This window comes from Salvelinus sp. IW2-2015, linkage group LG21 (genome assembly GCF_002910315.2).
Source record: "Salvelinus sp. IW2-2015 linkage group LG21, ASM291031v2, whole genome shotgun sequence".
Lineage (NCBI taxonomy): Eukaryota > Metazoa > Chordata > Actinopteri > Salmoniformes > Salmonidae > Salvelinus > Salvelinus sp. IW2-2015.
Window position 1 is genome coordinate 5,565,568 of NC_036861.1, and position 26,687 is coordinate 5,592,254.

Consider the following 26,687-nt stretch of genomic DNA (forward strand, 5'->3'; position numbering starts at 1 on the left):
TTGCATTATTTAAACCAAATTGAACATGTTTCATTATTTACTTGAGGCTAAATTGATTTTATTATATTAAGTTAAAATAAGTGTTCATTGTTCATTCAGTATTGTTGCAGTTGTAATTGTCATTATTACAAATATATATTATTTCAAAAAATATATATATATATAAGTCGGCCGATTAATCGATATCGTCTTTTTTTGGTCCTCCAATAATCGGTATCGAAAAATGATAATCGCTCGACCTCTAACACAGTGAATGTTTGAATACTAACTCAAGATGAGCGTGTGGCTAGCTGAGAGGCCACATATACCATTCATCTAAGAAATAAAGTATATAAAAAGTTTCCTATTGTTAAGATTTAGCTAGATACATCCTTTACATAATGGACGAAGGCCAAACTGCACTCATCTACTATGGCAGATTAAAATGTAGTGCAACTGAATATTACACTATCAAGTTGATATGAACAACTAATAGTGCAAAAAAAACTACAATTCTCTACGAAAGATGTATTACCTACCCCAGTCACTGGGACAAGGGAGGACACACTCTGGGATCACTCACTTTGGTTGCAGGTCAGGCCCTCCCAGCCATCTTTGCAGACACAGGTGAAAGAGTCTCCACTGACCACACAGGTGCCTCCGTTCTCACAAGGGCTAGGCAGACAGCTGCTGTTCTTAGCTGGAGAAGCAAACACAACCTTTAGCCAACATGCTAGCTAGCTGGAAAATGCTACAGAGCTAGCTGCAATAATTTAGCACTGGCTGGCTATGCTACATACCTATATTACAGGTGGCACCCTCCCATCCGGCGGCACACATGCATTTGAAGGTGTCCCCTTCATCGTAGCACGTTCCGCCATTGTTGCATGTAGCCTCGTCACACTGGCTCTCCCCTGGAAGCAAAAAAAGACTACATGTTAGCAACTGTTCATAGTCAATGTCAGGAAACCATTAGGCCCTAACACATACCTGCATATATAGGTTTAATTTATGCACATAAACACACCCTTTCGAACACGTACAAGCATGCACACATGCTTACATCACACTTCACATGGCCGCCCCAGAGCGAAAATAAAAAAAGTGAGAGATACTGTAGTAAAGGGGGGCTTACTTGAGTGACATGTCTTGCCCTTCCATCCGTTCTTACACTCACAGAAGAAGTCGTTCACCAGGTCCCGGCACGTGCCGCGGTTGCGACAGGGGTTGGTGTTGCAGTCGTCAATGTCTGAGGAGACAAGACAGAGACAAACATGAAATGACAAAACTAAAAAAACTGCCTGTTTGGCATCTTCACGGAGAAAGAAAAACACGCAGAGATTTTTCTGCCATTTTAATCCTTGTCGGGCTGCCTAAACGCTGTTTTTTTTTTTTTTCAGGTCGCAAAAGTCAAATTTTCAGAATGGAAAAAGACTAAGTGTAAAATTCATTGACTACATCTATGGACCTATATATTTTTTRCCATAACGTGATCTTTGTTAGTTCTCAAATCACCAAAATAAAAGCTAGACAGTCAGGGAGAATAGAACATTATTTGGGGAATTAACTTAGCGGTATTCATTTTCTTATTATGTTTGAGCAAAAGAACACCGTATTATCCATGGCAAAATGCATAGAATTGCCAGAAACTAGCTTTAAAACATTCTCTCAACTGTATGGCAAAAATGTTATAATTCCAAGAAATTAGCTTTAAAACWAKAAAAAAWAAGAWTCTCAGCTCCATGGAGAAATGTGTAGAATTGCAGCAAATTAGCTTAAAATTCTAAAATGCCTCTACAATTTTCTCTAAAATGTAGCCGCTCATTACCATCCCCGAACACCTAAGCCTTTTTTTAGAACCAGAAAAGTTTCAATATGGGCCTAATGATCATCCATATCCCCATATCCCCTGTCACTTGAAGGCTTGAAACAAGCGGGATTATTTGGTAGCACTTTGTGTGTTGCCTATGCATTAGGAATGCAATATGGAAGTGTTATGTATAGCCTACCAGACGTTATAATGCTGATAACAAGTCTTCAATATTAAAAAGCCAGACAGATAAAGAAGTCAATGCACTGTTCCACCTGCATGTAATGCATAAGCACACGTATAGTATACTTGTGTACCACTGTATGAATACGTTTGTAATAATACAAACCAAAGAACCATGAGCTTTTATGAACACTTGTACTACGTTGTGATTGTAGGCAACTTGTATATAACTTCAATAACAATGTATTATCCACCGGTGGGTCAAAGAAAGTGAAATCCATTATTCAAATATGACTACATAACAGTATTGTGTGGTGAGAAGAAAATTAACTTACTGTTGTCGCAGTTGGGTCCCTCCCAACCCTCGGCACAGATGCACTGGTACAGGCTGACTTTGTCAATACACGTTCCCCCGTTCTGACACGGGCTGCTTTCACAGTCATTTATATCTGAGAGTGTGTGAAAGAAAGAGGATAAATAAGCAAAAGACTGAGGAATATGCACAATATCAAGCCATGCAATCAAGGCGTGCACCATGAAATCCCTTCAAGGACTTATTTACCATTTCTCTAGAGTTTCTTAGAACAAGTGAACAACTCACATTGTTTCCACATTACACATCCAACGGAGCCCTTGCGGTTTCCCTAGTGCCCCATTTACTTTGACTGTCGTCTCCGGTCAAGTAACCTCCCACCAAAAGCCCTTCCCAAAACTCCCTCTTCTGTCACCCAAAACCACAACAGAGAGCTTGGTGTTGGGTGTGTGAGTGCGTGGGAGAGACAAGGCCAGGCAAGAACAGGCAGACTTCCTGGCTTAAGAAAATGAGAGTTAGGGGTGGGGAGGCATGGAACCCCCCTCATTTAACAACTTCCCCACCCCCTGACAGGCTAGCGAAGGCTGGACAGGGTCATTAATCAAGGCCTGTGTCTGAGAGACAGCATAGGCCTCGCCTGGGGCCTGCAGTCCTCCATTAGAGCTGATAACCCAGTGACTGGCAGGGCTAGGTCTAGCCCGCCTGACCTCTCTGGGCTAGGGAGCTGGCAGCTAAAACGGCCATCCATCAAACAGGGAGCTAATAATTAATCGTCAAGGGGGGGTCAACACTCTACCCTGAAAGAAGTGTTGGTGAGAACAAAGTCGCCAGGCTTGGAGGGAGCGAGAGCACGCTTCGAACCCAAGGATGCGTGTGTAGTGACAGAGAGAGATCTTGTCAAGCGCCAGGAACAATCGTTATAACGGGGAGGGAGATTCTTGTGGTGTACTTGTGGTCGGAACGAAGCAGGGTTTTTAAAGAAGATCCGCTTCTCAAGAAGGGCCCATCCTGTCCTCTACCACCCCTGCAATACCATTCTCACTCCATGCTCTGCCCTATCCTCCTCATAATTCTGCCACATTTTCTCTTCTATCCATGCCTCCATCACACCCCCACATTGATCCCTTAATTCACACATTAGCCATCCACCATCTAGCCATCCTCCAGTCAGCCATTCATCCACCATTCTTCACCTCTTGGAACTGGGGGAGTCACTTACTCTCATGGCAGTATGTCCCAGTGAAGCCCTCCTGGCACTCGCAGCTGAACTGGCCCCCAGCCTGGCTCCGGCAGCGCCCGTGGGGCCCGCACACATTGGACGAAATCAGACGCGTGCCCCCAGGGGTGCTGTTGGATGCCACGGAAACCGTGCAGCTGTCAATCACTGAGGGAGAGAGGGCGAGGTCAGGACAGTGTGCATATATGGCCATCACAAATGTTGATATGTATTGCACAGAAGTGACATTACCACATCGTGTAAACCTTCACAAGCGCTTTGGGTGCTAAAGCGTCTAATAAATAAATATTCAACACATGCCAAAGTCCTCCTAATTTCTTCAATCTGTGGTGTGTGTTTAGATAAAAGCAGCCCAACTAAATACAAGCGTATAAACCCTTATCGGACTGTCGTAATTACTCTCAAAAATGCGCGCGAGCACAAACACAGAGAGAGAGAAAATGAAGGGGGTCTATCGTGTTTTTAGCAGGAAGAACACAGAGCACTTCAGTTTGCCAGATTTTTCTGGGGCGTTCTGGAGAGACAAACACAGTCTAGAAGGGAGGAGAGCAGAAATGTAAGAAGCAGAGGCCATTTGTCAGAAGGAGGAGTGGGCAGGGGGGGTTCTTAAAAGGGAGTGTCTTGTCAAAAAAAAGTAGTCTGGCAGCAGTAGCGGCTCGAAAACATGAAACCAAATCTCAACTCTTCCCATGGTAACGAGGCCCTGGGGGACCGGCGGAGAACGGGTTTCTGCCGCGCGGACTTGCTAACCTTAGGTCTTCACACACTGGTGTGACACACACCCAGCACAATGGCCTCAAGTTAGCGGATTAGATTACAGGCTCTGCAGGTTAAAAAGCCCCCCTCTCAGATTTACAGTAAAAAAAAAAGCAAAGGGAGATGAGTGACCTAAATTTGTTTGGGTTAGCCTTCATTAGCATTAGCCAAGCTAGCCGATACTGGCTAGGCTAACACTGAAAACCAACAGACTTTTACAGCAATGTAAAGACTGCACAAGGCTGAACCAAAAAGCAAATATGAACCTTTGCAGGGTGTGGTACGACAGTGGTCCTTCAAATGGGAACAGTTCTTGCCCTCGTAGTCTTCGGGACATTTGCAGAAGTAGTCGGTAGCCAGGTTGAAACACTGGGCCCCGTTTTGACATGGGTTCGGCATGCAGTAGTCGATATCCAGCTGAGAAGGCGAGAACAAAAACAGAGAACAGTTTAGACATAAGCCATGTAAAATAATACCTGCCATTTTACCTTTTCCATAATAACCCATTGTCGACTTCACCACGGAAACCTGCTAAAGACCCATAAACAAACGCTTAGCGCTGGGGAGTTGGAGGAGGCGGGAAAAGAGAAGACAGACTTAGCCCAGACGGAAGGTTCACAAGTGTTAACAAGCGCGACAAAGCTCCGGTTTTGAGTTGCAAAGAGAAACGATTGCAGAGAGAAACGCAGGTGCGACTACAGTGGGGTGGATGGAAGGGTGGCACAAAAAAAACTATTGAAGAGGATATCAATGAAAACAGATCATGGTGAGAAGATTCACTCAGGAGAGAGGGAGGTAGTCAAGGAAAGTTGGCCCTAACCACCAATCTAGGGCCATCTCTAATCCTAACCTTAACCATTAAAGGTATGGGGAAATACGGTATCTGACTGTGGATCAGTGGTTTGAGGTGACTGCAACTTACTCTGGATTTATTCAAGATAAGTTGGCCCTAACCACATATCTAGGATCAGCTTATGCTACCTCCAATCCTAACCATAAACCATTAGAAGGATGCAGCAATATCTGCTCCTGGATCAGTGTTATGGTTTGAGGTGACTTGAACCAACTCTGGGTAGGCTCTGGGCACAGTGAGGGGGTGGGGTGCCAATCTCTGCTCACCTGACAGAAGTTGCCAGAGAAACCGGGCAGGCACAGGCACTGGAAGCCGTTAACGTCGTCCTTGCAACGGCCGCCGTTCAGGCACGGGCCACTGGCACACTCATCTACGTCCTTCTCGCAGTGCTCGCCGCCGAAGCCCGACGGACAAACGCAGCGGTACCCGTTCACCATGTCCTAGGGAGGGGAGGAAAACGAAAAAAAAATAAAAATAAAATACATTTAAAAAAAGAGAAAACAGGGTGTTGGGGGTGAGTGTGTGAGGTACGGAACGAGGCGGTAAGGAAAACAAGCCATTGTGAAAGGGTTGGAAAATAATGAAGACATTTCTTTTTCCTGGCAGGGGACGAGAATGTTTATGGTAATCTGATCTATTGTAGTCATGAAGACCTTCCGCCTATTCCCTCCCTCCCATTCTCCACAAGCATTCATGTCTTCTGCCCCGCTCTTTGTTAGCATTGCCCGAGCAACTCTCATGTCTGTGTTCTGAAAGCATGTCTCAGCAGTTTGTCATTTTTAAACCTGCCACAAAGGGAAAAAGGGGGAGAAAGAGGGGAAGGGGGGAGAGAAAGCAGCCAAAAACAACTCCAATATGCCAGGAAGTATCCGAAATATGTAAATCGACCAGGACCGGTACATTCCAGAAAAATAAGAACACGTGTCCCAAATGGCACCCTCTTCCCCATGATAGGGTTCTGGTCAAAAGTAGTGCACTATATAGGGAATAGGATGCCATTTGGGAGAAACCCAATCAACCTACCTTGCAGGTTCCCCCATTTTGACACTGGTCCTGGCAGTCATTAATATCTGCGGAAACAATTTGTAACAATCAAATAAAAATAAACAAACGCATACAATTGTCAAGATTTCCCACAAGCTTTCCTCAAGATAAGCCTTGTTCGAGAATGGGCGGTGGTGTGGGGGGCGATTCATGCGCGGCCTCGGTGCGCTGGGGCTTCACGCGATTGTTTGAGCACCCATGTTATTTGGAAGTTATCGTCTGCCCGGCTGTGCAAGCAGACAATGACTCGAGATAAAAACGTGCATTATTTTTTTTTTAAATATTTGTTTTTTCTGTCGTCCAATTTCAGACAGACCACTCCAGAACTATTAGTCCAGGACCATTTAAAAAAAAACACTGAGCCAGCCTCAGTCCTAGCCGTCATTGTCATAAACTCACTTCCAAAACTGGCCCTAGAACAGTCGTTTAGGGCCAGTCGTGCTTCATTTTAGAACAGGGTTTTGCAACGTTTGACTCTGGAGATTGAATGGCAGGGTGAGCAGGCTTTTGTTCTACCCTGGCACGAACACACTTTCAACTAATCATGCTTTCAATTGCCAACCATGATTAGTTGAATTACCCATGTTAGTGCAGGGCTGGAACAAAAGCCTGTTTCCCCTGCTGCTCCCTGGAACCAGACTTGCCCACCTCTGCATTAGAACAAGCGACAGGCCTTTTCATTGAGAAAAAAATTACTACAAAAAAAAATGTACTCACTGGTGTCGCAGTTCTGGCCCATCCAACCAGGGAGGCACTCGCAGAAGTACCCTCCAATCAGGTTGCGGCAGGAGTTGGCATTCAGACAGGGGTCGCCTTCGCACTCATTGGCGTCTGAAACCCACAAAACATTTCATTCCTTCATTCCTCTTACAGGGCATTGGGCATGCAACTGCGAGGTGTCGGCAGCCATAGGAATATAATTTAGATTCGTTTCCCCCGTCACCCACCCATTGACTTGGGGATGCCTATTCTAGGAATTCTATTTCTATGGTCTTTCCTGGTGGTCTGCATTCAAACCGCATCAGAGCCGGTCCCCATGGCAAAAGGGGACAAACACAAGATGTGCCAGGCYGGGTGAAGGGTAGTGGATCAAGGCAGAAGTGAAGAGTTAGTGGCACCCATCCTCTCACTCCTCATTCTAAGCACTTTAAAACACACTGCCATTCCTCAAGGGATGATCCCCCGGCTTAGGAAACCCCACATTATCCCTGCCCCCAGAGGATTCCCAAAAGCAGCCATGGAATGGAATGCCGAAGGAACTTTGCCCCATCCTGGCATGCCCGTTTTCAACTCTTCACACCAAAAGCCAAGGGTGGTATGATGCATTTGCACTTAGAAGCTTACCTAATGTCAGTTTGGAGATTTCCCCCCCCTAATGGTAGAAGTTCCCATCAACCAGATCTAAGAAACTAACTTCAACCATTAGTGAGAGAAGAGATATTTGATCCCGTATCAGTGGGCCAAATAAAGTATATAACCTACCAACTCCGTAGTGGGCATAGAGATCAATGCTCTCTCTATGGTAGTAGGATATATAGGTGGTAGTGGGCATAGAGATCAATGCTCTCTCTATGGTAGTAGGATTATATAGGTGTAGTGGGCAAGAGATCAATGCTCTCTTATGGTAGTAGGATATATATAGGTGGTAGTTTGGGCATAGAGATCAATGCTCTCTCTATGGTAGTAGGATATATAGGTGGTAGTGGGCATAGAGATCAATGTTCTCTCTATGGTAGTAGGATATATAGGTTGGTAGTGGGCATAGAGATCAATGCTCTCTCTATGGATAGGATATATAGGTGGTAGTGGGCATAGAGCATCATGCTCTCTCTATGGTAGTGGATTATATAGGTGGTAGTGGGCATAGAGCATCAATGCTCTCTCTATGGTAGTAGGATATATAGGTGGTAGTGGGCATAGAGATCAATGCTCTCTCTATGGTAGTAGGATATATAGGTGGTAGTGGGCATAGAGATCAAATGCTCTCTCTATGGTAGTAGGATATATAGGTGGTAGTGGGCAATAGAGATCAATGCTCTCTCTATGGTAGTAGGGATATATAGGTGGTAGTGGGCATAGAGATCAATGCTCTCTCTATGGTAGTAGGATATATAGGTGGTAGTGGGGCATAGAGATCAATGCTCTCTCTATGGTAGTAGGATATATAGGTGGTAGTGGGCATAGAGATCAATGCTCTCTCTATGGTTGTAGGATATTATAGGTGGTAGTGGGCATAGAGATCAATGCTCTCTCTATGGTTGTAGGATATATAGGTGGTAGTGGGCATAGAGATCAATGCTCTCTCTATGGTAGTAGGATATATAGGTGGTAGTGGGCATAGAGATCAATGCTCTCTCTATGGTATTAGGATATATAGGTGGTAGTGGGTAGAGATCAATGCTCTCTCTATGGTAGTAGGATATATAGGTGGTAGTGGGCATAGAGATCAATGCTCTCTCTATGGTAAGTAGGATATATAGGTGGCTAGTGGGCATAGAGATCAATGCTCTCTCTATGGTTGTAGATATATAGGTGGTAGTGGGCATAGAGATCAATGCTCTCTCTATGGTTGTAGGATATATAGGTGGTAGTGGGATAGAGAAGGACTAGGTTGTTGTTGTGAGATAGAAGGTAGAGGTTTGTAGGATATAAGAGTACACTTGTTTCTGTGCCAGAGGGATTATAGTAGAGGAGTTGCATGGGGTTTGTGGGATATAGGAGGTTAAAAATGTCTTGGATAGAGGATGACAGCAAACCTGGTGGTTGTATGATAGAGGAGGTGCAGGGATTTGTGGGATAGAGGAGGTGTAGTTAAGGGAGGGGGGGGAATATCGAGGATGAATGAGAGCTCAGTGGTTGTATGATTAGGGTTCAAACTAGATGGCCAAGATGCAAAGTCAGACTTTGCAACTTGGCCAAACAGTGACGACTGTATGATAAGAAATGCAGGGTGTTATGGGAGAGAGGAACTGACTGACCGATGAGGCAGGTCTTGCCGCTCCACTGGAAGGGACAGGTGCACTTGAAGCCGTTGACCTGGTCCTGGCAGGTGCCCCCGTGGCCACAGGGGTTGGGAGACACTCGTCCACAATCTGGGGGGGGGGGGGGGGGGGGGGGGGGGGTGGGGGGGACAAGTGTGTTACGACGTCATGTGGAATGTCAAATCAAAAGTCCAGGTCTGGCTAGGTCTCTAGCGCTTGGAAGGCTGATGGCGTCATAATGACACAAAACACATGTACGTTTTTAAAGTCATGTCCCTGCCGTCCTCGCCTATTCCTAAATAAGTCTATTTAACACACTGCGGGTGTGCAAATCTTAACCCCTATCGATATCACAAACATAACTGGAGTTAGAACCAGTTTTAGGAGGGCATGTCATTCACCTATTCAATTTATAATCTCAAAAACGGTAGCGGAGAAATGTCAACACGGACAATTTCTTCCCGTCAGTCATTGGCGAACAAGTTGCTTGCAAAGAAAACAAGCCTGGTTGGCACCACGAACAAAGCGAGAATGGAGCTCCCCTCCCTCTGTGCAAAATAAGGCACCTGTACATCAGCAGTACTCTACAACGGTGCTGAAGAATGAGTGTTGTCACACTTTACCAATGCAAGGCAAGAAATAACGTTTGTGTCATGAGCACCGTCGACAGGGACACAAAGAGAAAACTATTATGAACTAATAGCGAACAAAGCTATTTCAACATAATACGCACCCAGTGGTGTAAAATAAGTAAGTAAACTACTTTGAAGTACTACTTAAATATTTTGGGGTTACCACTACATTCCTAAAGAAAATATGTACTTTTTACTCCCATACATTTTGAATGCTTAGCAGAACAGCAAATTGAATTGTCTAATTCACACATTTATCAAGAGAACATGTGGTCTTCCCTACTGCCTCGGATCTGGCGGTTTCACTAAACACAAAATGCTTAGTTTGTGAATGATGTCTGAGTGTTGGATTGTTTCCTGGGCTTCCTCCCCAAAAAAAGAATATCATGCTGTCTCGTTTGCTTTATATAAGGAATTTGAAAGGATTTATAGCATTTACTTTTGATACTTAAGTATATTAAATATACTTTGAAACCTTAATAGAAAATGACTCAAGTATGACAAGTGGTATTTTTTCCACCACTGTACATGTCGTCATATATAGATCAWCTTATACAACGCGTTTTTCCCTATGAGAAAATAACCCAAATGTTTTCTACTTTATTCTATAGGTTGTGGATTTTTTGGGATCAGATGGCACAGTGAAAGGAGGAACTCGCCGCTGGCCTGTCACTGTGTTCTACAACACGCTTGACTTGGCTGCTATCAACACACGTGTTGTTTAAGCAGTGCATGAACCCCATGAGCAGGAGAGACTTCATCATGAGTCTAGCACACGGGCTAAGTGAGAGACATACGAGGACCAAGGCAGCAGCAAAGATTCCACACAAGCAATTGCGCAAGCCGAGTAGAAACTGCCAGGTGGGCAGATGCACTCGCAACAAAACACACAAAACCTGTTTCAGCTGTAAGCGACTTGTTTGTGCGAAGTGTTGCAAGCGCCCAAAATGTGTGATGACTGTTAGAACAAGGGATGTGAACACCTAAATAAAGATCCAACTGATGTTTATGCAACTGAGATTTCCTTCAATTGACCGCGCGTCTTGCTGAGAGATCATGTGTCTTGTTGGTTTGGGTACTTGTAAATTGTTTTGTCGTTATAAAAAGAAGCGGTTACCGTGTTCCAACGCACATGCTTTTTGTGTTTCATAGTTTTCACAAAGGCACTCCACAAATAAAATAGATTTTACACTTGAAATTCTATGTTTAGTGATTTTTATATACAGTACCATACACTAATGAAAATATTGTTCTTTCCCCCCCCCCCTCAAAATACGTTATTTTAATGTTGCCTAAGACCTTCATAAACACAACCAGATAATTATTTTTACGATCGCATATWTGAAATATATTTGACTGTTAGAATGGTTCGTCATTGGCACGAAGGCGGCCAGTATAATATTGAATTTAAAAGTACCTAAACCTCAGGTATTACATACTATAACGTATTACTTACTGATGCTGCAGGAGGGGCCACTCCAGCCAGGGGCACACTGGCACTCGAAGCCCTGACTGGTCTCCACACAGCTCCCTCCGTTAAAACAGGGCTCCGACAGACAGGCATGCTCCGCTATGGAACCGAGAGACAGAGCAAGAGGTAGATCGAGTGGGTAAAAGGGAGAGGGATGGGAGTGAGAAGGGAGAGAAAGAAAGGGGAGAGAGGTGGAGAACAGATAGAGAGTTAAACTCCTAAACTCTCACACTGCAGGAGGGTGGGGTGGGTTTTCCCCCTCGCTGCTGTCGGTTCCCAGCAGCTTTCTCTGGCCCAGCTAGGCTACAACCAGTGGAGTGGAAAGCCCTTTTGACCTCTCACTAACCAGCTCTGGACCAGACCGCAAGACGAGGAGCGAGAGGGGGAAGGAGAGAGATAGGAAAAGATAAAGAAGAGTGCTGAGTGCAAGAGAAATAAACAGAACAAGAGAAAGAACAACATTTCTCACTGAGAAAAAGACACCAGAAAGAAAGCGAGAGACAGAAAGAGGGAGAGAAAGACAGAGGGTCCGTTCCCCCACTAGGCCGACGTCGTTAGAAAAAACATCCCCTCTCCCATTTCACTCTCACTAGCCCCCCCAGGGCCATAGCCCTATAGCCTTAGCGTTTACTCTAGCCAGCTAGCAGGAAATCGTCTGTCACGGCATGCTGACCCGCCGAGCGACGCGCCGTGACTTCCACCCAAGCGTAAATCATTGTCCATCCCTTCGCGGGAGGACGAGAGAAGACAGGAGGAAAGAGAATAGCAAACTCAAGTCACGACGGATTCCTCCGCTCAAATCAATTAATGCTCTGCATTCTTTGGCTGGCAGATCGAGGGTAGCGTCCCAAATGGCACCCTATTCTCTATATAATGCACTATGTCCCTGGTCAAAAGTAGTGCACTGAATAGGGTGCCATTTGGGACTCCCACCGAGGGGGGAGGCGAGAGGGAGATGACTGTTGATTGGTGTCAGCGGGCTAGGGGCAGGGGAGGAAGAGAGGGGGATATAGGGAGGGAGAGAAGGAGCACAGGAGGGGGGTTTAATGTTGTTGGTCTGGCTGGGAGAGAAAAAGAAAATGAGAATTCAGGCTTGGCTGGAAGCTGGAATCCCCCTCTTATTTCCCTCGTTCTCTCCCTCCTTCCTCCTCTCTCTCCCTCGCTCTCAAGATGACCGGTGATAGTTTTCAAACCCTCGCTACAAACAGAGTGGCAACTGTCCCAGACAAACACAGAGCGGGCGTGTTTGACTGCCAACGCCTACAGGGAGCTTTCCCCTCAATTAGCTGAGTCATGCCTCCATTGACCCCCATACAAAACAAGGGCCATCTACTTATCCTAATGATCAAATTCGACCCAAATTCATTGAAACGTCAACTCAAAAAAACAAAGAAAAGAAGACATGTAAAACTCTATGACATCCCTATGATCAAAACTCTAACTTAAACAATTGACACATTTCAACAACTTGAAGATGTGAGGTAACTGTTAGATTTGTTGATGAAGCTGGAATTACAATCCACCCTCACAGAAAGGTTAGCTCCGTTACTGCGTCTCCTTCCGTTCCCGTTTCCCTTGACGATACCTTAATGAGGTCGTCACCTCCTGGCCGGAGTGACGCGGGAGACCGCCCCACGAACGGAACCTCCCTGGATGGGGTTAAGCACGYGGCTGACCCCCCCTAACCCCTGAACCATGACCCCTCGACTTCCCACCCCATCGCACCACATGACTCAGATCTCACCGACCATTCTTGAGAAAACAAATACCTTTTCCTCTCTCAATCGTCACCAGAAAATGAAAAAAGTTGAGTGGGAGACAGGAGAGAGATTCTCCAACGTAGTAGATTAGCTGCGCTTGAGTGTCCAAGACTAATTTCCCTCTGGGACAATAAAGTTAATCTTATCCTATCTTGTTATCTACTCCAATTTCACTCTCATAAGGAATAAACATTGAGTGTAACCAGACCCTAGACACTACAAGCGACGTACATATTTACACACACACGTATGTGTCTGTCAGGTGACTCACCTTTCTCGCAGTTGACACCAGAGTAGCCGTCAGGACAGGCACAGTGGTACTTGTCAGGTCCAGTGTTGCTGCAGGTCCCCATGTTCAGACAGGGTTGGAACGTACCACATGTGTTCAGGTCTGGAAGACAGGGAGGGAAAGTACGAGTGCGTTTATGAGGGCACCAGTTATCAGCTGTATATCTACAGAGCAGAGGGGTATACCACAAAGCAGGATCAATGAGTTAGCAAGCTAACATAGATATATATATATATTTAGGCATCTCACACACACACTGTAATTGACTCAACAACCAAAAACATCTAAGTTTAGCTTGAACCAGAAAATCAGTAGGCCTATTTATGGTTGTTATCAAAGTTAGCTGGCCAACTCAATGACCATGCTTTGTAGTATACCTCTCGGGTGTGTATTTGCATGCGTGCATGTGTATGCTTACCTTTGTCGCAGAGCTGGCCGCCAAAGTTTGTGTCACAGAGGCACTGCCACGGTTCCACGCAGCTTCCGTGCACACAGCCCGGGTGAGGGATGCACTTATCACAGTACTCGCCCTGCCAGCCGTACAGACACCTGCAGGGCACACACGCACTCGATAAGTATTCAATGCACGGGACAACCGATCTTAACAAAAATATACATTCGGTGCTCGACACTATCCCGCTTAAACACACACACACATTGGAACACACACGCGAATGGGTTGGGCCGGGCCAAGGCTGCTCCTTGAGTAAGTAAAAGTGCTTGTCTGGACAGGGCACTAGCAGAGGTAAACTTTTCACTGAGTCATTAGGATAAGAGCGAATCGTATACACCCCCCCCCACACACACACACACAGCTTATCATTCATTCCTGGTATCCATGCCCAGCCCACCTTTGCTTCATGCAATGGATAACTATTCCAGATACGCAATATATACACCTCCTACAGAATACATAATTTGCTACTGAAAGGCTTGAATGAGAGCTGCAAAATCTATCAAAATGGAGGAAATATGAAACCATCAAAAAGTGCCCATTTCACTGCAGCCTCTCGTAAGAATCAGATGTGTGTTTGAGTTCAGAAGAAGCCATAGAAGCGTCTCCAGAATTGCCACAACATGCTAACTTCTCCTACCGCCACTTCCGATTGTTTCTTGGCTGCGAGACTAAAAGGGCTAAATCAAAGCATTGCGCTGAAGGGAAGTGAAAGAGGGCGGGGAAACAGACAGGTGAAAGAAAGAAAAGAAATTATTCGAATTTGACAGCGGTCTTCGAGACCAGATTCCACCACCGCCGCCATTAAGCTCTCACCACTCTGGGGGCCCCTGGCAAACGTGTGCAAAGGGGGGGGGGGGGGGTCGCGATAATCTCCAACCACCCCACAAACTCCCTTCCCAAAACATGCAAAGGTTCAGGCCCTTCACAGCTCTGGATGATGGGAGGGGGATTCATTGGGTTGTGCTTAGTAGGGCATGCAATGTAAAACTTTAAAACAGTCACTGCCTGCTTCAGTCTGTTTCCTTCTGTTTGGTGCCTAACGAACACATCACGATCAAGGGTTGCGAGTTTGATTGCCACGTATATAACGTATACCGTGTTATCTAAGACACTGCCAAAAAATGACTAGGTCTCCATCGAGTCTGATGCCAATCCAAAGTGGGCAGAACGCATGGTATTGGGAATTCCCCCTGCCAACGGTGTTATTTCCATGTGGAACAAGGGTGTTGCTGAGTGACAAGCCACAGTGAGATTTTGAGTCTGGCTCTTTTCAGGGAGCTTTTTTTACTAACTTAGGTCAGCTGAAAATGGTTGTGTTGGGAAAAGGTGTGCTTACTTGCAATCTCCGGGCAATGTACAGGAACCATGTTCAGTGCTGCAGCCTTGCCTGCAAATAGCTGAGAGAGATAGAAAGAGAATGAGGGAGGAAGTAAAGGAGAAAGCGAGAGAAAGAATGTCAAGTGTTGTGATGGTGAGAGTCAGCAAGAAATTCACAGGGGGAAAAAAAAAAAGTGACAAGAGAGAAAAAAACAGGAAGAGTCAGCATGATGATGTCAGACAACTCCCCCTCCCCCATCTCATCTCCAAACTCGTGGGAATGTCCTAAGCTCCAACCGGGGCAGTAATCCTACAAAATCCAAGACTTATCCCGGAGCCCTGCCATCGCTCCCCGCTAGGATACTAAGGCCTAGGGGGTGCGCTGGTGTGTAGCAAACAGCCCAAATTCCAAACGGCAACGCTAACTATTTGTAAAAGCCTGCCGGGCCAGCCGTGGCCAAAATCTGCTGCGTTAAGACAATATGCCCTCGTGTCAATGGGTGAAGAAGCCAGCTTGACCCCACCCCTAAATTATATAATTTAGCCTAGTGTTCATTCGCTCTCTCTGGTCGGTTTCACCTCAACGCAATTGCTGTCAATTGCGGGCCATTGTTACTTTCAATAGTTTTGGACTTGCCATAAATGACAGCTTGCTAACAAAAGTCGCTAAAGCACAAGTTGCCCTTAAAGGCCCACTGTTATTTATATCATTTGAATTATATATTCCAATTGATTGTTGATGAATGTCACTTGATGAACGCCTTTTGAGCTTTGTTCAAATGTCTAGCCTCATGGGAAAAAATAACTTCTTTAGCTCGACTTCACGTTGCTGTAAAATTACAGACAACTACTTTGGTTAAATCCCTCCCTCTTACCAGTGTTGCATTCTGGTCCAGACCACCCTTCGAGGCAGGTCTTGTTGCCGTTGTGGTCGCAGTTGTAGTGGCCAAAAAAGTCGTTGCGCGGACGGCAGAACTTGTTGCAGCCGAAACCATAGTAGTGCTCGTCGCAGCTGACCCGGATCTGGTACTCGAACTGGCCCACCGGCCCGTTGTGCTTCAGGCTCTGCCACTGGCGGCTGGGGTTGATCATGCCCGACTGAACAGCCTTCTCGATCGTCTCGCCTCCCACGCCTGATGGAGGGAAATGGATTGCCGAGAGAGAGGAGTCAGAGGGACTGGTAGGAAACACATGGGCATAAGGTGGAGGCAAAGACAAATGCAGTCATACAATACATACACAGAAGTCAACACATGATGTGAATGCCCATTCAGCGAGACCAAGCGTCTTGCTTTGGGTCATTTTAATGCCACTTCTCGGTCTTTACTAGTACAGGGTCTCCAAATATCAGTGGGTAAATGCCCAAATATGAATTGCCATCCAAGTCTACGGCTACCAACAGACATAAGAGGTGATGCCCCCTTCTGTCCCTGCCCACCCGTGCACCCAAACAAACTCGACTTCGCAGGGGTCAGCCCTCGAGGGAAAGAGGACGGCATCCCTACCATGCCAGCGCTGCCATGTCACTATGTTAGGGCAGTCACGGCCTCCTAATCCCATTTTCCATGAAGAAGTCCTCTGGTAGTCAAGAAATACAGAAAGGCAGTAATGCAAACGACGCATTTTTTTAAATTTTTATTACTGTCCAAAACAGTCTGCCCACGTAAATTCTGTTCAGCCTCTGCGAGCTTTGACAAGGGGGCGCGAAAATGAACAAAAACTTAGTCGAGTTTGTTTACTCTTTTCTTGGAGGGAAAGCTGCTTTGTTACGGCAGTGCTAGTTGTAGTGGTGGTAGTAGTAATATTCCATGCCGTTCTAGAACCCTGAGCGCCAATGTGGTATTTCGCCAGTGGAGTGCAAAGTGTGGTCGGGGTGAGGTGACGCCCTCTCACTACCTGAGGCCCGGAATAGTTTGACGGCGAGGGGGTTGTGGTTTGGCAAAATGAACAAAATTAACCCAGGGTCCTCGAACCATTTTTTTTTTTTTAAAGACCTGGAAGCAAACTGTGACCCACCATATCAAACAGGAAAGTCCTGGGACGGTTGACGGTGGGAGAAATAGCCAACCTCAAGAAATTGTACTGTCCTGGTGATTTGACCAAACATTTAAACCTCTCAGTTCTGTGGTGAATACCGCTCGGGGCAACGAGTCGGCACCGACATGATAGTTACCTCGGTAACTTGTAATTTAAGCTTATGTAAGCACAATTTAGAGACGCTAACTCTAGACTAAGGTTAGCCGTAGCAGTGTATCTGGATAGCATTAGCAGCACAACTGTGATAGGCTTTAAATGAGTCTGCTTATTGGAGGCTAACTGGCCACGTGCCCAGAGCACTTAGCATGTTGACGCTAAGTGAGACGGTCAATATTTGGCCTGTCCTCGTTTGGCCCTCTTCCTTGGCAGACGTTTTCATTGATCTAGCTGGCTTGTTGTGTGTGCTTGTCGGCGGGAGGGCAATCGAAAAAATAAAGTCTTCAACCTCACACTAACCTTTTTGCATTTGGGCTTTATTGGCCCGAATGCGATGATTAGTTTCATGCTCGGTGTAGACTTGGCTGTGGTGGAACTACTGCCCTGCCATCCTTCTGGGCCAAAGCACACCTGGACAGGGGTCAGCGTACCCTGGGGCCGATTTAACACTGGAACTATAATGGTTCCCTGAGGATTGCCAAATGCAACACACAGCCTTAACTCCCACTGACTGCCTAACGGTCGGGCTGAAAACAAACAACGCTCAAATCTGTAGTGTGATCTCTCTCCATCTCCTCCTCACTAGTCTATACTACCGTCACTGTTTTCTGAATGAGAGTATTGTGTAAAATGACAGTTGAGCGCTATATCGATGGTAGGGGAGTACGAGAGCCAGAGGGAACGACTCAAGGTTCTTTATGCTTGATAGTTTTCTGCCCAATGTTGGTCAGTAATGCCAACCAATGGCTTTTCAAATGGGGGAGGGGGGGTGAATGTGAGTATCATAAAGGCCAGTGTGTGAGTGTGTACCCCACACACACAGAATGGTGGCATGACCATGGCCTGCACCTGCCATCAGCCTTTAAATACATTTTTATAAGCACAAGTACAATTTCCCTGCCCCCCACCCCCCAAATGTCCCTTACCAAGAAATTAAGCCCCCCACCCAACACACACACACACACCTCTGTCCCTTTACACAAGTGACTGCTTTACAGGTTCCTTATTTTTGTCCTGGGATCACCACTTCCAGGTCACGGGTTCATGTTGCTTTTGTAATGTGAAACCGAATGGAATTAATATATATATATATATAGAGTAGTAACATAATGGTGGGGGATAATACTCACTGCCCGTAGAAGAGTCGTTGTTGAAGTCCAAGGCCTCCACGATCAACGTATAGGACCTCTGGAGAGAGAGAACATTGATAAGACAGAGAGAGGTGCCAGGTAAAATAAGTCACAGCTGCGTTAGTCCTTTCACCCCTGGCTGATAAAGGTTTACTTTTAGATTCCTTTCTGCATAGTTCCTGCTAACAGACTTGTCTAGAGGCTACTTCTTATTTAGCCTACTGTTTGAATGGACATAACATATTGGCAGAAATCTAAAGAATTGGGGAAGAGAAAGTCCCATCTGAGGAAATAACAGTTCTTAGATCTGGTATAACATTAATGCAGCGTGTACCTTGATCAATAAAGCAAAACATTTATTTATAGGCACACATTCACAGGGAATAGCGTAAATACAGCCAAACGCCTTTCCCATTCGCGAGCGCACACACACACACACACACACCAGAGAGCCGCAAGCGAGTGGGTATGGTGGCGTTTAACGCCGTGTCTGTCCATTGGCCGTTCTCCATGTGTTGCAGATTAGAGAGAGCGCGGCTACCCCCCCCCCCGAGGCGCCAGCAGCCCTCTGATCTAGGCGGGCTAAGCCACTCTCCCTTCCAGAAACCCACCCCAAAGCTAACCCACTGCTTTCTCCTCCCCGGATAGAGAGAGATCAAGGGTGGCGATAGAGCAAACCGCTGGCATTGTTTAAAAACCATCCTGGGTTCCTTTGCTATATTTTCCACTTCCAGTGCACTGTGAGTAGTTGTGTGCGGAGCGACTTGAGGGCGCTGTAATAGGTAGAATAGAATGGTTTTGAGGTAGTGGGTTTGCATCTCTGCTGTGTGTGTGTGTGTGTGTGTGTGTGTAAAAAGCCATTTCAGTGTGTGTATACTTGTGTGTGCGTCATGGGGACGGGGGTCCATTATTTCGGCACCTCTTTGAAACTCTTTGTCTCTCTTAAGGCCCCCATCGCTCTCACCGGTATCGGATAACAGACAGCGGAGAGCCGTGGAGGGCTGGGCCGAGGGAGGATTGTGTGTGCCAGAGTGTGTGTATGCGTGCCTTCATTCATTTGAGACTGTTGTGTACAGGATCATGAGTTCCCATCTGGGTGCATCATATATCGGTTTGTGTGCACGCTAATAAGTGTACGTGCGTGCCTGAATTCAAGTGTGTGTGGGTCCATACTTGGCTCCAGTCAGAGGGCCTCTCTCCACTCGCGACACTCACTTGCCAACATTCACATGAGCACTCCTTGTAGCACTTGTCAATGAAGCACCAAAAATATGAGAGGGGAGGCAAAGAGTGTGTGGTGGTGGAAACGGGGGGTGATGAGGGGGTTGGGGTGGTCGGGGCAGACAGCACTCGCTCGTTCTTTCCCTTGGAGGCATGCCCGGCCTCTTGTGTGGGGCTTACGGCCTTGCCACTTTGTCCCATTTAAACAAACACGACGCTGGTTCGCTGGCACACATAGCCCTGCACAGCCTAGCAGCTAGCTACATTGTTCCATTGAATCACCGATCGTTATCTTATATGGATGTCAGTCTAATTACTGGTTATCACTCCCAGGGAATCCAGATGATGTCAAGATTTGGGCGAAACCACACGGCAGCTCCAACTGTGTGCGCAGCCATTTTGCATATCACGATTCGTGATGATAACCATTGAAAATGGAGAGACAAGCTAAACAGTGGGAGCCAACTCAACTTTCTTGTACTACCCAAAGCTTGGGAATTTCACTTGGCTAGCTTCACAATTAAAAAAAAATCACTGTCCTTAAATAAACTCCAGTCAAAACGGTTCTTTCCTCACAAATATCAAAGAAAAATCATTTCAAAACATTTCCCCCTCCCAAACCCATTCGGTTAGTACATGCCACCGTTCGACTGTGCCAAAGTAATGTTTACCAAAACGGTAAATAGCAGCCAGGTAAGAAAGCAAAGCACACCATCCCTTCTTTCCCCCAGACTAGTGGTGCCTCTCCCACTTTCTCCCCTACGTCACTCCCTCCTTCCTGCAATACGATTGAGTATTTTTGGATCGGTGCCCAACTACATGTTTCGTACCCAGTTTTGGTTGAGGACAGAGGCACGGCCGGGCGCTTTCGTTAGGCTGAGATAAGTGTGGGAAAAAGCAAGTGAAATGAGCAGACAAGCCTGGGCATGTCCAGGAAGGGAGTAGGCAGGGTGAGTAAGTGCCTGTGTTGTGCAGAGCAGTAGGAGCAAGGCTCACGCTATGGTGGCCTGATTGGCCTCTACCTATAAAGGGAAACTGATAAGGCTATTATTTTGGGGGGGAAGAAAGGATAAAATCATCGTTGCCCACATTGAACGAAACCACAATTGTGGATTTTTTTAAATCATGCTTTTTTCACCACCGGAAGCCCTTTATCAAAAGGTCAACTGATATGGGGCCAGTTTCACAGACACAGATTAAGCCTAGTCCTGGACTATAAAGACATTTAATGGAAATCCTGCAGTGCAATCTTTTTGTTGGTCCAGGACTAGTCTTAAATCGGTGTCTAGGAAACCAGCCAATAGTGTTTTGACATTTACAAGCTTTCAATGCTTCTCGAACATAAAATGTCCAGTATGTGTGTCGGGTCAAAATGTCCAGTTTGACATAAACACTCAAATTAAACGTCTACGTGGACGTGTTGTGCTGAAGATACAAGCAGGCCGTTCGGATTACCCCTCACCTCATAAGTCACTGTGTGCTTTTCAGCTTCGTACTGTCGGACCTCTCCCTCTTTATTAGTCATTCCCCCTGCCTCTCCTGAACACACACACACTAGGCCAGATGCAAGGTAGATGAGGCTTTTATGACAGTAAGGGAGACGGAGAGAGGGATGGAGAGAAACAGAAAAAGAGATGGGGAAACAGAGGCAGACAGATGGATTGGAGAGAGAAAAGAGAACGAGAGATGAGCGAGACTAATAGAATAATCCTTGCTGAGAAGTGAGAGTGAAGAAAACAATACAAATGAACAGAGAAAAAAAATCCTAGCATCAATGTTGTCACTCTGGCTGAACTCCAGCCCGCTGTTTGACCGTGGGTGGTGGCGGGGGTCTATCCCCACTGGCCTCTATCCTTCTCTAGGCTTTGGCTATGGGGGCTGCTGGCTGGTGGAATAATAGGCCTACCGGCATTACGCGAGTAAGGCAACCGATGGGCCATAGGGGCCGAACTTCAAAATAATGGCAACTTCAGCACAACGGTTTAGTCAGGGAGCCGCCGAACGAACCGCGGCACTGCTGAGTCTACTGCTGCATCCTGTTGCTTACCCCCAGCCACATTATTCCCATCCTGGCCTCCCATTATCTCCCATAATCCTCGCTGCCAGCCCAAGGCTATTGTTCAGCCCCCCCTCCTGTTAATATAAGCTGTCACTGCTTCTGTCTGGCTAGGGCTGTCAAGCCAGGGGCCGAGAGAGAGAGTAGAGGAGAGAGAGGAGAGTAGAGAGCTCCTCTCTCCAAGCTCTAAAAAGAACGAGAGGAGAACAGTGGCCTGTGTCACATGTGAGAGTTCAAAAAGGAGAGGGGGAAAATAGGGGGAATGAAAGTTCAACAACCGCAAGTAAGATGTTGTTGGCGATACTTTTGGCCATGGCAAGAGGCTGCCATTTGAGGGCCCAATAAACAGACTGACGCACAGAGTGAGGTTGTCTTGGTTCGCCCGTGCCAATTTGGGGTCGGGGTTGTGGACGTATAAAACAGACCCAGGGCCACTCTAGCCTAGCCCAAAACGTCTAGCCAAGCCTGGGGTGTATTTTTCACTAGGAACTAAAAGAAGCAAACGGACCAAAGTGGGGAGGGACGTACCTAAAGTCATTCAACGAGAAACTAATTTTTGTTGCAAAATGTTTTCCGTGGTGAAATGTTTTTCTATGGTGTGCACTAATGAATACGCCCCTGCTTCTTCGAAGTAAGGGGACGGTGACTGCTTCATTTAACACACCAGTTACTATAGGGTGGCGGGGTTAAAAAGATGGAATGTCTTGGGACCAGTCAAGCGCAACCGCCCAGGTTGACAAAGGGCGGTGGGGGAACAAGAGGCCTTTATACTGCCTGTGTTAAGGTCAGGGGCGAGGGTACACGCCCAGACCTTTGTGACTTAGGCAATGTCGACTGCCCCTATACAGTAGTGGCATCGTGTCCTAAACGCTGGCTGACGGTTCAGTTTATGAAATATTTGGGAATATTCCATACTCAGGAATCTCAAGTGTCCACACCTGTGCTAAACAGAACAAAATGTTGGCATAGTTCCAAAAGCCCCCTATTTCTAGGAATATCCTCTTGACAATCGACCTAGAATTAAAACACGTTTTTATCGAGATCATGATTCTATATGAAAATCAATATAAATCCAACATAGCCCTTCCACAATGGAGAACACTAAGTAAAGGGTTTGGAGAGGGGGAAAAAAGCTGTCTCTATCAACCATGCCCCCCTTGCAGATGCTCTCCTCCCTCTCTTGCTCCCAGTTCCATTTCTCCCAGTGGGAGGCCTCGTTACCTAGCAACTCCCTCAAACATCCAATCACTTCATCCCATTGATGACCTGGCACCTCTTCATTGAATGCTGATGAGGCACAAATTTACAATTCATACAAAACAGGGGTTATTGTATGACCACAAATTTAAGTGCGAAGAAAGAAAAAAAAGAGCCAATTCCCCCATTCAATATTTCATTAAGTTTTCCCCTGAGCTTGTCTTTGTTGTATTTCTGGGCGAACAATCTTGAGCAATTAACCACGTTTCCAAATTGCTAGGTAGAAATTGGATGGAAAAGAAAATATGCAATAGGACAATGGCTTTTTAGCTAGGTCTTTTCATAGTGATATTGGAGCATGTCTAGAAAACCATTTGGGGGCCACATCATTGTGTCCAAAACATATTTTGATGCTGCCAGGGCAACTTATCTGCATTGAAATATCATCCGTCCACTTTGGTTGTCATGTTCTTAGGTCAACTACAGCCTAATCCTTGAAAATAATTGCTGTGTACAACTAGCCTACCTCATTCAAGAGTTTTCCTCTCAATTCTCAAAAACGACAGTATAACCTCACAGAGCCACAGGAAAAAAATGAGCTCAAAACATGGATGGCTTCATGTCATGAAAATTGTGGCATGGTAAAAAAGAAAACGTACACGAGAACAGTCAACCTGAGGAATGTGTATAGTTAAGTGAGTGTATAGTTAAGTGAGTGAAGTCTCTGCTTCCTGGGAGCGCATTGTGTGTAAAGGCTGTGGCTAGATAACCCAGCGGTTTTATTGCCTATTCTTGCACAAGCCATTGTTTGAGGCTCGGCTAATGGTCGCGCTCTTTAGGAAAAGACAGTGGGGGAATGAATCCCGTTTAGGCAGCGCGTCACCGGTAGAATGATGCGACGCTACAGCTCTTCGTAAACGATTAAACCTCTTTGGAATTGCCCATTTTGGTTTAACATTTCAGCCTATTCCCAATAACTATCGCATGAACACTAGTGATGAGTATTCAGACAGCGCAACGCTTATGGATGAACTCACTTTATTCTCTGCCAATAATATACTGTTTTTGTAAGAATAAGGTTACCCCCTAAAAAAACGTTACCGTGTCTTGTGGCCCATTAACTCGCCTGCCTCACATGACATGTTGACATTGACATATCCAAAAGTTACTTAATTTGCCCATCGTTTTTGTATTCATGTCTATTAATCTAAATTGCACTTTGCTGAGACAAAATATTTGAGGGTGCAAGTTCTCAGCAAACTCGCGCGCCCGAGAGGGAGAACGTGTTACATAAACATAACCACACAATCAACTCACCGGCCAAGCGAAGCTGAAAGGTAACACAATCCTCGACTTGTCACTCCTCGACTTGTCACTCCTCACGTTCCGCAAAGAAAAAGTATTCCCTCCGACCACGCGTGTTGAAGCCGTCCCGAAACTGCATGGGCCCGCCGACGAGACCTTCAACTGGTACTCCTTTAGACACACTTTAAAATAGGTATCACACTCGTCCCTCGTGCATTTGCGATCTGCGGCATTCCGAGATCCATCGCAGCACACGCCAGTCTGTAGTTCGCCATTCACGTTCTGCATCGACACAATTTGCAATTCGAAGTGTCCTGAAGCCACAGCCACCTGTTTTGGGGAAAAAAAATGTGCAACATTACTTGATTTGAATGCGTCTTGCCTTTTGATACCTTAATTTCAAACTGTCAATCAACATGCATGGAAGCTTGAATATTTCCAACTGTAGAAGTAACGTTAGCTAACAGCTAAATAGGACGTAGATAGCTGCAACAAATCTTACCCAAGCTAAAGTAGGTAGATAAAATGTTTGTTAACAAACTAATATCGACATTAGCTAAGTGTGTGATTTGTAGTTACTAACTTGCAACAAACTATTGCAAAGAAACCCTCACTGTTATTTTACAGAGGCACGCTCACGTTTTCTAGTGCATCCTCCTCTACCCACAACCAGTTTTTGAAAATGTGCATGTTGAAAACTGTCAAATTAGAGCAATACTGTATGGACAAAAGGTTAGAAATAGGCTTGAATGTTCACGTACCTTCATCCACATGCATTGCAAGAAGACATGAATAGAAAAAGCAGCACAGCTTGAACTCGGTCTCAAAATCATGCCTTCTGTTTGATAGTGCCGTTTGCTGCGAAACTAAAAGTCCGGCCGACCTACGGCTCTATATACTCCTCCGATTTGAACATGCACGAGTGGAGAACAACACCTTTTGAAAAGAGCATAGGTTTCCAATGCAAAATGACCTGCCCCCTTGTCTCACTCTTTTGTCCTTCCGACTATTGTTCTTTTTCTTCATATATTTCTGATCGCCTCTGATACAACAATACCCACGAGCTAAGAAAGCGCCGTCTGTGTCCGAATGACTGTGCCAGACTTTACAGCAAGTTCAGGGGAAGAGGGGGCGGGGGCAAACCAAGTCGCTGTTTAATATTCATAAGTAGGAGAGGCCCTGAGATCGAAGCCACACACAATGTTGAATATGCGTCTGTCCTGCATCGTGTGTTTACTCCACAATCAACTGTGCAAGTGCCATCATACATCATACTTTCAAATAAGTCCATAGAGCACACAGAAAAGTACTTAGTATTTGGTTCATAATTATACATTGAGATTAAGCCTTGTGCAGTGGGCTTATTGATCTTGTGTTGTGTAAACCGATCTGGTGGTAATGAGCAAGATAGTTATTTATTCTGCTTTTATTGGTCAACATTTACATATTCTAATGGGGCTACTAAACCTGACCAAGATGATACAATGATGTGAAAACCCCTTGATATCTCTGACAAGTACATGGGATATGTCCAACAAAATTCATGCAAATTGGCAGGAAAGCCATTTGATGATGTAACCATCATCATCATGTGTCTTATTGTCTTGTTTGACAAGGAACATGCCTGCATCCTCATACATCTACTGCCTATTTTCAGTGAGCTGAGATCCATATGATCCACATTAATATCGTATTATGTTGCGGATACCCCTATAGTTGACCCCACTGACACGGCCATTGTGGAGCCCAGTGACAAAGAAAGCCGAGCTATATCTCCAAATCCCAAACGGACAGCTGTGTGGTATAAGGAGATTTGCTGTTTTTCTCTGGTTGTCCCACAAATTATGATTGACAAACCAGGAGGACACCCGTGAGGGTAAGGGGAGACTTACCGCCGGGTCCACCTATTGCGGTGACTGTGAGAGCCCTTTTTCCAAACGAAGTCGCTCCCTATTCAAAATTACAGCATGAGAATAATCCCATAATGGGGAGTGCACTGGAGAGCGATGGGAGGGTGAAGGGGTGTAGTAAGGGGGGTCATTGATTCCCGTATGAAATAGAGACAAAGGTGGGACAGTCTTTATTCTCAAATTAGAGCAGCTGGGCTCTTCCCCCTTAAAGAGCCCCCATGAATAGATTATGGCCCCTTAACTCAATAGAGACAACCCCCCGCTTTGCATTGGGGAAAGTGTCGCCTGGATAACTGCGTGACATTTACCCGACGACAACAACAGAGAAGGAGGGTTTAATGAGGCAAAGATAGGCCCCCCAAAGGTTTTCAATGGATTAAGTTGACGGTTGTGGTCGAACGACAAACCTCTCTCCTCGTGCCTTGGTGATTCGGCTAAATCTGAAAAGGCAAGTGGGTTGCTACTGCCTGCCTGCTGCCCGCAGGAATCAAATCTCTGCGACGGTTGTCGTTTCGTCCATTCACTCTGTTCTCAATCTACTTAGGGAAAGGAGACAGCATGCGCTCTATGATCCTGATGAAAGCTTTGCTTCG

General features: G+C 45.8%; 1 protein-coding gene across 2 annotated transcripts in view; it reads right to left on the reverse strand.

Moving 5' to 3' along the window:
• The window catches only part of LOC111982383 (protein jagged-1b), a 31,801-nt gene extending 6,529 nt beyond the window's left edge, over positions 1-25,272 (reverse strand). For both annotated transcript variants that reach the window (XM_070433832.1, XM_024013948.2), the window contains exons 1-18: positions 24,946-25,272; positions 24,197-24,514; positions 18,406-18,463; positions 15,958-16,215; positions 15,102-15,162; positions 13,727-13,857; positions 13,291-13,410; positions 11,245-11,358; positions 9,154-9,267; positions 6,893-7,006; positions 6,155-6,201; positions 5,398-5,571; positions 4,545-4,695; positions 3,505-3,669; positions 2,308-2,421; positions 1,115-1,228; positions 780-893; positions 563-679 (exon numbers count right to left, since the gene is read on the reverse strand). In XM_070433832.1, the coding sequence (XP_070289933.1) occupies positions 563-679; positions 780-893; positions 1,115-1,228; positions 2,308-2,421; positions 3,505-3,669; positions 4,545-4,695; positions 5,398-5,571; positions 6,155-6,201; positions 6,893-7,006; positions 9,154-9,267; positions 11,245-11,358; positions 13,291-13,410; positions 13,727-13,857; positions 15,102-15,162; positions 15,958-16,215; positions 18,406-18,463; positions 24,197-24,514; positions 24,946-25,017 (2,356 nt within the window). In that variant the 5' untranslated portion in view covers positions 25,018-25,272. The remainder of the gene's footprint in view (positions 1-562; positions 680-779; positions 894-1,114; positions 1,229-2,307; positions 2,422-3,504; positions 3,670-4,544; positions 4,696-5,397; positions 5,572-6,154; positions 6,202-6,892; positions 7,007-9,153; positions 9,268-11,244; positions 11,359-13,290; positions 13,411-13,726; positions 13,858-15,101; positions 15,163-15,957; positions 16,216-18,405; positions 18,464-24,196; positions 24,515-24,945) is intronic.
• Between the last annotated feature and the right edge of the window lie 1,415 nt (positions 25,273-26,687).